Genomic DNA, 12,224 nt, shown 5'->3' on the forward strand with positions numbered 1-12,224 from the left:
TAGATTAGTAAGGTATCTCGCTACGCAAAAGAGACGACTTCTTAATACCGCACGGGATAGGAGATTCGTACTAATTAACCTTATGGAAGTAGACGAAAAAGGAGGCGATTTTCGAATATTATACGGAATTGAGTAATCGTAGCCCTTTATTATTTACGAGAGGTCGACGTTTATTATATTAAACTACGCTAGTTAACGGAACCGCTTAGGTAATTAGTATTTTACTATCGCTTTAAGTAGCCTTTTTTATTAAATAACTTCCCTGCGGCCGGCCCGCGATTAGAAATTAACTAGCTAAATTAGTAAAAGGAATTCCCCGTACGACGACTACTTACCTAATTAACTAGCGCAACGAACGGGCTTAATAGTACGGTATAAAAGAGTATTACGTAATTAAAAAAGGGGATCTCTAAACGTAGACATTCTTACTTAGCGACGAAAGTAACCCTATAGGAGTTATTAAGCTAAGAGATCTATAGTATATAGAAAAGTCTATTACTACGGGGATCTTATAAGTACGCCCTTAAGCCCGCGATCTAGACGACCTCCTCGTAGCTCCCTTAACTACCCCCCGGGTATTACTTAGGAATATAGTATAGGGGACGGTTTAATAAGGGAGGAGGGGATTTAGAGGTCTTAATAGTATCGAGTTAAGAGTATTACGGATCTCGGAGATTAACTTAGGAAGAAGGCGGCTACCCTAAAGTAGTCCTGCGACCTCCTGCTAGAGTTATTATTAGCTTAAGAAAAGGCTAAAAAGACGAGGATCTAAGGGAAAAGAAAAGAATCCTCTAGAGGGCCGCTAAAAGGCTTCTTTTTATACTAGCTTACGGCGCAAGATTACTAATTTTAAGAAATTAGTAACTAGTAAAGATCCCGAGACTAATTATTATATCTTATTACGGTAATATAAACGTCTACTACTATTATTATTAAAAGGAACTACTAGAACCTACCTTTTTATATTAGATAAAAAGGAGGATCTTAGTAGGTACGATAGCTAGCGATTTAGAAGGGTAGTAGTAATCGCTAAAAATAGTAAAAACGAGAGTAGTAATAAGACGGCAAGAGGAAGCGGGAATTTCTTAGACCCTAATAAATTCGTTAAGTAGCGAAAGTACGGATTTATTATAACTAGCGCGCGGATTAGATATATCTTTATTAAAATTAAATACGCTAGCGACTACTAATATAAGTATAAGCTAGAGCACGACCCTTAGCGAGTTAGGGTAAAAAAGAAGAGGACGAAACCCGATCCTAAATAGAATCCTAATCCTTTATAAGTAGGTAAATATTAACCTAGACTATTAGGGGACGTGGATATATAGAATCGTAGATTAGCCTAATAGCGAGTAAATTAACGCGGTATTAATCTATTTAACTAAGGTTTATAAGAAAAAGGGGCTATAGGGGCAACCCCTATTCTACGAGATCGCAAACGACCTTAGCTATTAACTAGACGAATAGTTCGTAAGCGTAAGCCTAGGAATTACAAAAGCGGTTAATAGATTTTTCTATAGGCAAGGGGTACTACTAGCGCAATTATAATTGCGAGAACCTTACGAAATCCTAGTAGCGACGATTATAGAAAAAGAATTCGTAATATAGACCTAGGTATAAGTCGATAGGGCGTATAATCGCTTTAATAAATTTAGAAAAAGGGTAAACGACCTAGATTTCCTTCTTATAATTACTAACGGCAATCTATCGTCGTAAAAGGATATATAAAGGTAAAATATAATACTAAAAGTACGATAATCGACAATTCCGCCTATTTCGATCTATAGCTCGTCGCCGCTACTAATACGAAATTCGGTACTAATCGGTTAATAAAAAAGAAGGTAAACTACCTAAAGTTACTAATAATACGCAGCGACGTAGGGATCGTATATAGATACCGAAAATCTAGTAATAAATACGAGGCAGTTTATAGACCTTAAAAAGATCTTCTTAAAAGAGAAATTATACTCTGGGGGGAAGTATGAGGTCTTATAAGAAACCCTAACGATGTTTTACGATTATTACGAAAAAGTCGGAATTAGGGAATACTAGTACTATTTAGTAGTTAATATCGTACTCGTAAGCAAAGCCTTTAATTACTACTACGAAGCGGTACGTAATCTCGATCGAAACGACTTTTTTAATATAATTAACGCAATCCGAAGCCGCTTCGAGACCTATAATAGGAACCTAAAGCTCCTATCTAAGCTACGAGCGATTTCTTTTATATTTATAACTAGGATAATAGAGGGTAAATCGTAAATAGAAATCCTCGAAGAGCTTATCGATCGAATTAATAAGTTAATAAAAACCTAGCTAAATAAGGGGACTAACGAGCGGAAAGTTAGATATCTTTATACCATAGTCTAGCGCGTTTTAGAAATAAAAATAACTCTATACTAAGTACCCAAAGACTACGAGACGCTCTACTCGAGGCTAAGATCTAGTTTTAATATTAAGGCGAGAATGCCGTACTAAACCTACCTCTAGGTATACGACGGCCCTTATTAGTAATATTAAGTTAACCGAACGTATAATAAGAAAGGAAAGGAAGCTAGGTACGGCAATTACTAGTAGGGAATCCTAGATTCGTTAAATAAGTAGAGATTTAACTCGCGAGCAGGGTAACGGAAGAAATAGTATTATATTTATAAAAAGGATAAATATTAATTAAGTAACTACTCCGAGGAAGAGCGTACTAAATTATACGAATAATATAGAAAATCGAGGGTAGTAGATAGTAAAACTAGCCTTTATCGATTTAACTAATTCCTCGTTATATATAAGGGCAGATCCGGGGGCACGGAACCTAGCGAAAGTAGCTAATTTAGCGGCCTAAAGTACTCGCACCCTATAGGAGATTCGGAAGATAAGGAAGATCTTACCCCCTATATTAACGAATTAGATTATGACAAAGTCGACGATATTAACTACTCTTTTTTCGCCCCGTTAGCCTCGGGAGGATATACGAGGCTAAACGAATAAAAGGTAGTAGAAGCCCTTAATAAGTAGGCTTTTATCTACGGATAGTAAGGGAAGGTCCCTTAGATAACGGATACGGAGGTAGGTAAAAGGACGAATTTAATAGCGCAGAATTCTACTCTCTTAATATCTAAAAAAAAGAAATAGGGTGCTAAGCAATTCTAGGGGTAGCTAGAGGGGTCCTTTTTATACTATTTAGATTACTCGAATACTAAGCTCGTATAAGTATTCCACGCGAACGAAAGGTACGGCCTAGATAATTTCTATAAGATTATCCTAAATACTAGGGCATCGTAATAGTTAATAAGAGGAAAAGGGTAATTCTAGGCGCTATAGAAAATTGCGCTAGTAATACTTAATATATCGATAGCGGGCATTGCGAGGATTAGCTTCGGCCTAAATAAAGAAATCGTTACCCTAAGTACGGTAGAAATAGAGACGTACTTCGGAACAATAACTTTCTATATCCTACCCGTTAATACCCCATTTTTCCTATATCTAAAAAATATAGATTAACTAAGTATTATATTTAATAATACGAGGAATAGAATTTCTAGCCGCAAGCACTTCGAAATAGTCGAACGACGATAGGGGTACGCGTTTATAAGGCTTACTAATAATACGAAGTTAATTAATTACCTAACGGAAAGTGAGCTTAGACGATTATATTAGAGATTTAGCTACCCGTCGGTCGCGAGGCTATATAACCTCCTAAAGTATTTAGGTAATAATAATATCGAAATAGGGGCGCTAAAGTAGTTAACGAAAGTATGTTACTAATACTAAATAAATGCGCAGAGCCTACGTAGATTTAAATTTAAATTGCGTAATAAGCTTAATTTTAATTAGGAAATCGTCGTCGATATCTTCTACTTAAATAGTCGACCGGTCCTATATATAATCGACGAGGCTATATTATTCTAAGTAGGGTAATTCCTATGGGATCTATAAGTAAAAATAGTATGGGTAGCTCTACGAAAAAGCTAGATTGATATATACTAGGGACCGCTAGATAGTATTAGAACCGACGCTAGTACTAGTTTTAAATTAGTAGAATTTAAGGAAAATGCGACGGCTTACGGTATATAGTTAAAAGTCGTGCCCGTCGAAGCGTACTATAGTATTAAAAAGGTAGAAAGGGCGCACTAGTAGTTAAAAAGAGCGTTTAAAATTATTAAAAAGGAAAATCCCGATTTCGATAACGACGAATGCCTCTAGACGGTACTTAAATACTATAACGATACTATAGGGCCTAACGGGCTTATACTGACACTTTTAGTATTTAGAGTATATCTAAGAACGACCTTAGCCTCGCTACCGTCGCTAGACATAAGCTAGCGAGCTTAAGTAGTTAAAAAAGTAATACGGGCACTGCGCGAGGTAAGTATAAAAAGGTAAGTTAATAAGGTAATTACTGCGCGCAATAGGCCCGATATAGGGGTTAATTTAGATATGCTCCTAAATTCGGATATACGAGTATAGCGCGAAATTACTTAATAATAGGCTAGGCTATATAAATTAATTTCCGTTAACGAGCGTTCTTACGTAGTTACGAGAGATCGCGACTAGTTACTTAAAGTATTAATTACGGTAGTTAGACTATATTATATAGATCTTATCGAGGTAATTTCTAGCTTATAAAAAGAAGAAGAGCTAGGGGAAGCTATATAACCCGCGGTAGAGGTATAGGAAATTATCCTTAACGAAATCGTCGTAGTAGTACTAATAGACGACGAGGAAGAGGAAATTGCTAAAAGGGTACTAATACGTCGCGGGAGACTACGACGGTAAATACTAACGCGGTAATTTATTATTAGCGACGAGGTAATTAATACTTTTTATATAGTAAAAAAAAAAGCCGATTTCGAGCTAGTAGTTAAACTACGTAAGGAAGGCGTAATTATAACTACTAAAAAGCCGTATAAGGGATTAGATCTTATCGAAGTAGATACTCTGCGTAATCGAGGGGTCTATCGATTTATCCTTTACGATTTAGAAAAGTATATAAACCTCTATATATTTAAATTGCGAATAGTTTATAAAATTAAAGGAAAAGGAATACCCTAACTGTACGAGAAGTCTAGATACGTAATTTAGGGGTACGGTAACGTTAAAAAGGCGACGCTACTTATATAATCGCCCACTATATAGCGCTATAGCTAACGATTAATAATAGTACTAATAGTATCGCTATAGAAGAAGGGATACGAGATTTGGAGCCGTGATATTATTTAGGTATATACCTAATCGGCTATAGGGCTTATAAAGAAAATCCTAGCCTATTTACCGAAGGAAATGGCTAGTAAGTACTTAGAAGGCACGATTATTAAAGTGCTTAAGCTACTATATAGGCTCGTAGAATCGGGCACCTATTAGTAGGCTACTTACTACGATTTTTATATTAATTAACTATTAATAGTTACCTCTACGTACGACCCGTGCTTACTAATCGCGGAGTACGAAGGTAACTAATTTAGGATCGTCGGAATATAGACCGACGATATATTGGGCCTATTTAATATTAACTTTATAAAAAAGGAGGATAAGGAGCTTTAGAAAGCGGGCTTCGTAGCGAAGCTAAAAGAGGTCCTTATAATAAATACCCCCTTAGTATTTAACGGCGGGATTCTTATAATCGAAGGGGAAACCGTCGTCTTTTAGTAAAAGGGGTAGGGCGAGAAGATTAACCTCGTCAACCCGAACGTAACTAATATTAAGAAGCGGTATAAGGCTAAGCTTGTGCGAGGGGTATATATTACGAGTATTTATTAGCCCGAGGTAACTTTTAACTATACTAAGGTAGCGTAGGCTATAGATCTAACTAAACGAGACGTCGAGGTACTTAATAAGCGGCTTAAGTAGTAGTAGATAAATCTCGATCGAGGTCTCGTTTACTACCTAATCGACCTTATAATTAGTAAGCTCTACGTCTTCGTTAATAGGTTATTTATAAATAATAACGACCTCACTTCGTAATTGGGGTATATTATTATCCTAGTTAACGAGAGTATAGGCGAGAGCGAATTTACTATATACGGTAATATAATCTATTACTCGTTAATTAAAAATAAGTGGGTAATAAGAAGTATACTAGCGTCGGAGGTCTACGGTATAGTTAACGGCGTTAACCTCTTTTATACGATTTTAATAACGCTAAGGAAGATTACCGATCGAATTAGCTTTTTACTTATTTTAACGGTTATCTATACCGATTCTTACTCGCTATACGAATACCTCGTTAAATTAGGAACGACGAAGGAAAAGAGGCTTATAATAGATATTATAGCCCTTAAGTAATTATATAAAAGGCGCGAGATACTCGAGATCCGTTAGATTAATAGTAAAGATAACCTCGCAGACGCTTTTATAAAAGTAGTACTAAATAAGGGATTAGAGTAATTCGTAAGTAGTAAAAAAGTTATTATATAAATAGAGGGATAGGTTATATAAAAAGAATAGAGAAAAGGGGGAAAAGGAGACGACTTAGTAGACGGGCCCGAGGTCGAATTATACCTCTAACCGTAGCGGTTAAATCGATAAAAAAAAGAGAAAGTTAGTATTAGATTAAAAGTCTAATTCGACCGCGGTATATAGCCGACTGCGCAGGGGCTAATTAGGGGCCCTATTTACGATTATTATAGCTAGCCTAACTTACGGTTAGAACCTCCTTTTTATACCTACGCAGATATTTAGATAGTTTAATTAATCTCTTCGTTAACTACGGTTCGAACTAAATACCCTATAATAGGGATACTAATAAGCTATTATTATTACCCGGTTTGTGAGAGAAGGAAATGGCCATGAAATCAAGCTTCTGGGAGAGAACTAAGGCGAACTAAAACTAGTAATGGACTCGAAAGACTCAATCACACTACAAAAGTTATTTTTTTTTTGCCTATACTTGTACTCGACCATTGATAAGGACCATGGATATTCTGTTCTTTGATTCCCAGAAAAGAATAAGCAGATGGACAAAGAAGACAAAGATGTTGTGCTAGGCCAATTGAATAGTTGGGTCAGCATGTTCTTGACACGGAAGCTTAGAAACTTCTTTTGACTACCCATCTGTAATTAAGAACAATCTGTCACACACTGCATAACTAATGAGGTTCTACTTATTAATTCATGTTTTGCACGAACTTCTCCCCTGCCGTCTGATTGCTTGCAGCCTCAAGCGTCTTGTATACGTCCTCAATCTCTTCCTTGTAATCCTTCTCGACCTCCCTCCGAAGCACCAATTGCTTGACAGTCAGCTTGATAGGTTTTTCCTTGCTGGCCAAGAATACAGTCTGTCTCGGAATGGCCACTGCTTTCGCAGAAATTTCATTGTGTCCCACAATAGTCTTCTCATAAATATCATCAAGAAGCTCTTCGTGGTTCCTCTCAAGCAGATCCTCCTTCACTTCTATCAAGACGTATGGTGCAATGCGCCCTGCACCGCCAACCATGACGTGCTTGACTCCAGGGTACCTGGCGACTTTGGTCTCGATGTCCTGAGCGTGGAATTTGGCCATCCAAATCAGCTTCGTCCAATCATCAGTTCTGGCCACCGATTCCCATCGGGTACTGCCGTCGCTGTCTTTGACCAGACGCCACAACTCCTTCGTATCGATCGTCTCAACGTCCTTGAACATCTTGTAGTTCCAGAAGGCACACTGATAGATAGATGGTCCACCGTCAGGTGGCCTGTCAATGAACATCTGGTACACATCAGAGTCATCTCCGTCACCCAGAGCTTCACCAGAGCCCTCTAGCTTGACCAAACGAACATGGTGCTCAGGGATGAACTGGAAGCTATACCACAGCTTCCTGTCGATGGGATGCAGGGAAAAGCGACCGCCAGACTCTGTGGCTCCCATGACAGAATTGAGCCTGGTGTGTTCGCACAGCGCGTCTCCGACAACGCGATCGAGAGCAGACCCCAGATAAGTGATGAACTCAAGCGACTTCAGTGATTCCCGGGCCTCTTAGCTATTGTATAGGTCAACGATGGTGAAAGGAAATCCCATCAGGCCATCAACCTTGTTGAGACGCAGAAGCTTCTGGAAAATAGCTGGCGGAAGCCCGACCACATCCGGAGGGGGTTGGATAACACAGGTGCCAGAGAAAACGGCAAACATGTTGATTAGGACAAGGCCAGGCTGCAGCCTCATTGGGATTGCCAAGATCAGGGAACGGCCATAGAAAGAATCTGTAGATATCCCCCTGGGCCAGTGACGGCGAGCCAAGCCGGCAGATGAACATCCAGCCGCCCAGAAGCCATTGTTCATGAAAATTGGCTTAGGCGCACCTGTTGTGTTCACTGGTTAGTGTCCGTTGATACCAACCGTGTAAACTCCCTGCGTTTCCATACCTGTGGTGCCTCCAGTATGGATGATGAGAATCTCATCGTCCTTCGCCTGCTCGTAAGTCTTCTCATAGGCGTAGGGCTCGGTTCCTTGAGCAGAAAGACACCATTCGAGGCTTTGGAACTGCTCAACATGGATACCAGATGCTGCAAGCTCAGGCTCGGGGCTGAATGCACCTCCCTCGGAATACAGCCAAATCTTGCAGTTTGATGACTCTAGCAGCGCATCAAGTCCATCCTTCATGAAACGACCATCTGGAACAAGCAGCTAATCAATGTGAGCATAAATGTGATTTGACTTAGGATGGTCATTGTATACCTTGCGACCTGTCTTGACTGATGCTGCGAACAGGAACGCATATCGGACGTCACTGGGACCAGAATACGCAACAGTATCGTTGTTCACAGACTTTCCAAAGGTCTTGTCAAGCCAGTGTGCAGTCTTGTTGATGCCATCGGCGTATTGTTGCCAAGTCAACGAACGATAACCCTCTGTCTCCCAGTCAGGCCCGCCAGCGAATCGCACAAGTGCATGATGAGGTTGCCATTTGGCATTCTCGTCAATCCTGCGGACGAATAGCTCCATTCCTGGAGTATTGGTATTAGAACTCATCTTGGTGAATGTGGCAATTGGCAGGTGTTTCGACTGTGTCTGACAAACAAAAAGCGTCAAGGCGAACTGGATCGATACGAGAACAAATTAATACCTTTCTATCGGATTAGAAGTCCAATTCGACCGCAGTATACAGCCGACTACGCAGGGGCCAATTAGGGGCCCTATTTACGATTATCATAGCCAGCCTAACCTACGGTTAAAACCTCCTTTTTATACTTATTACGTAGATATTTATATAATTTAATTAATCTCTTCATTAACTACGGTTCGAACTAACTACTTTATAATAGGGATATTAATACTAATTAGTAATTAAATTCTATTATTATAAATTAGTAAAGTATCTCGTTATATAAAAAAGACGACCTCTTAATATTATATAGGATAAGAGATTCGTACTAATTAACTTTATAAAAATAAATAAAAAAAGAGGTAATTCTTAAATACTATACGGAATTAAATAATTATAGCCCTTTATTACTTATAAGAGGTCGACGTTTATTATGTTAAACTACGTTAATTAACGGAATTACTTAAGTAACTAGCCTTTTATTATTACCCTAAGTAGCTTTTTTATTAAACGACTTTTTTATAACTAGCCTATAATTAAAAATTAACTAGTTAAATTAGTAAAAAGAAATACTTATATAATAACTACTTACTTAATTAATTAATATAATAAACGAGCTTAATAATATAATATAAAAGAGTATTACGTAATTAAAAAAGGGGATTTTTAAATATAAATATTTTTATTTAGTAATAAAAGTAACCTTATAAGAGTTATTAAGCTAAGAGATTTATAATATATAAAAAAGTTTATTACTATAAGGATTTTATAAGTATAATTTTAAGCTTATAATTTAAATAACCTTTTTATAACTCTCTTAATTACTTCCTAAATATTACTTAAGAATATAATATAAAGGACGGTTTAATAAGGGAGGAGGGGATTTAAAAGTCCTAATAGTATTAAGTTAAAAATATTATAAATTTTAAAAATTAATTTAAAAAGAAGGCGGCTACTTTAAAGTAGTTTTATAACCTCTTATTTAAGTTATTATTAGCTTAAAAAAAGGTTAAAAAGATGAGGATCTAAGGGGAAAAGATTTTTTTTTTTTTTTAAAAACTAATAAAAAGCTTTTTTTTATATTAGCTCCCGGTACGAGATTATTAATTTTAAAAGATTAACTAAGTAATAAAAAGGATTATTAATAAGTAATAATTACTTAATTATAATTAAGCTATAAAAAAGACTACTTAAAAGATATAAAATAGGGTACTAAGAGGCTATAAAAAATAAAGTCTTTAAAATATTTAACCCTATTACGTATAAGTAATAAGTAAGTATTTTTAATAAGTTTTTAAAATCTACGATTTTATAAAAAAGAGGGCTTAACTTTATTAACTATACTTAACGGCCTATACGGTTTTTAATAACCTATATAGCTCTTTTATAAGCTACTTAGTATTTATTTTTAACTATTTTTATAAAATATTACCCTAAAAGAGGTAGGTTAAAGAAGGAAGCTATTTAGAAATTATAAAAAGTACGAAGTTTAAGAGGCTAGAAGTATACGGGATAGCGGAAATTAATAACTAGTAAAAATCCCGAGACTAATTACTATATTTTCTTATAATAATATAAATATTTATTACTATTATTATTAAAAAGAACTACTAAAACCTACCTTTTTATATTAAATAAAAAAAAGGATTTTAATAAGTACGATAGTTAGTAATTTAAAAAAGTAGTAGTAATTATTAAAAATAATAAAAACGAGAGTAGTAGCGAGATAATAAGAAAAAGCGGGAATCTCTTAGACCTTAATAAATTCGTTAAGTAGTAAAAATACGAATTTATTATAATTAGTGCGTAGATTAAATATATCCTTATTAAAATTAAATACGCTAATAATTACTAATATAGGCATAAGCTAAAGCATAACTCTTAATAAGTTAGGGTAAAAAAAAAGAGAACAAAACCTAATTCTAAATAAAATCCTAATCCCTTATAAATAAGTAAATATTAACCTAGATTATTAGGGGACGTAAATATATAGAATTACGGATTAGCTTAATAATAAGTAAATTAACGCGGTATTAATTTATTTAACTAAGGTTTATAAAAAAAGGGGTTATAAGAGTAACCCCTATTTTACGAAATTATAAACGACCTTAATTATTAATTAAATAAATAGTTCGCGAGCATAAGCCTAAAAATTATAAAAATAATTAATAAATTCTTTTATAAATAAGGGGTATTATTAACGTAATTATAATCGTAAGAGTTATATGAAATACTAATAACGATAATTATAAAAAAGGAATTCGTATTATAGAACTAAGTATAAGTTAATAGAGCGTATAATCGCTTTAATAAATTTAAAAAAAAAGTAAATGACTAAGATTTCCTCTTTATAATTACTAACGGAAATTTATTATTATAAAAGGATATACCGGGGCAAAATATAGTACTAAAAGTATAATAATTAATAATTCTACCTATTTTAATCTATAACTTATTACTATTACTAATATAAAATTCGGTACTAATTAGCTAATAAAAAAAGAAATAAACGACCTAAAGTTATTAATAATACGTAGCGACGCAAGGATCGTATATAAATACCAAAAATCTAATAACAAATATAAAATAATTTATAAACCTTAAAAAAGTCTTTTTAAAAAAGAAATTATACTTTAGGGGGAAGTATAAGGTTTTATAAAAAACCCTAACGATATTTTATAATTATTATAAAAAAGTCGGAATTAGGGAATACTAGTACTATTTAGTAATTTATATCGTATTTATAAGCAAAGCCTTTAATTACTATTACGAAGTAGTACGTAATTTTAATTAAAACGACTTTCTTAGTATAATTAATATAATCCGAAGCCGCTTCGAGACTTATAATAAGAACTTAGAGCTCTTATTTAAGTTATAAGTAATTTTTTATATATTTATAGCTAGGATAATAGAGGGTAAATCGTAAATAGAAATTCTTAAAAAGCTTATTGATCGAATTAATAAGCTAGTAAAAACCTAGCTAAATAAGGGGATAAATAAATAAAAAGTCGGATATTTTTATACCGTAGTTTAGTATATACTAAAAATAAAAATAACCCTATACTAAGTACCTAAAAACTACGAAATACTCTATTTAAAGCTAAGATTTAGTTTTAATATTAAAGTAAAAATACCGCGCTAAACCTATTTCTAAGTATACAACGGCCCTTATTAATAATATTAAGTTAATTAAATATATAATAAAAAAA

General features: G+C 34.8%; 2 protein-coding genes across 2 annotated transcripts; one reads left to right on the forward strand and one right to left on the reverse strand.

Annotated features, from left to right (window-relative positions):
• Positions 1-3,351: 3,351 nt before the first annotated feature.
• CLUP02_05953 (uncharacterized protein) lies at positions 3,352-3,498 on the forward strand (the record flags this gene model as incomplete). The annotated part of the gene is made up of 1 exon (XM_049284958.1): positions 3,352-3,498. A coding segment is annotated over one exon (147 nt), but the record flags the coding sequence as incomplete, so codon positions are not given.
• Positions 3,499-7,100: 3,602 nt separating this feature from the next.
• Positions 7,101-8,942, reverse strand: CLUP02_05954 (uncharacterized protein; the record flags this gene model as incomplete). Its single annotated transcript, XM_049284959.1, has 4 exons — positions 7,101-7,928; positions 8,004-8,272; positions 8,336-8,584; positions 8,657-8,942. 4 exons carry the CDS (start codon positions 8,940-8,942, stop codon positions 7,101-7,103), a joined length of 1,632 nt encoding a protein of 543 aa, XP_049142102.1.
• Between the last annotated feature and the right edge of the window lie 3,282 nt (positions 8,943-12,224).

The sequence above is a fragment of the Colletotrichum lupini genome, chromosome 3 (genome assembly GCF_023278565.1).
Source record: "Colletotrichum lupini chromosome 3, complete sequence".
Taxonomy (NCBI): domain Eukaryota; kingdom Fungi; phylum Ascomycota; class Sordariomycetes; order Glomerellales; family Glomerellaceae; genus Colletotrichum; species Colletotrichum lupini.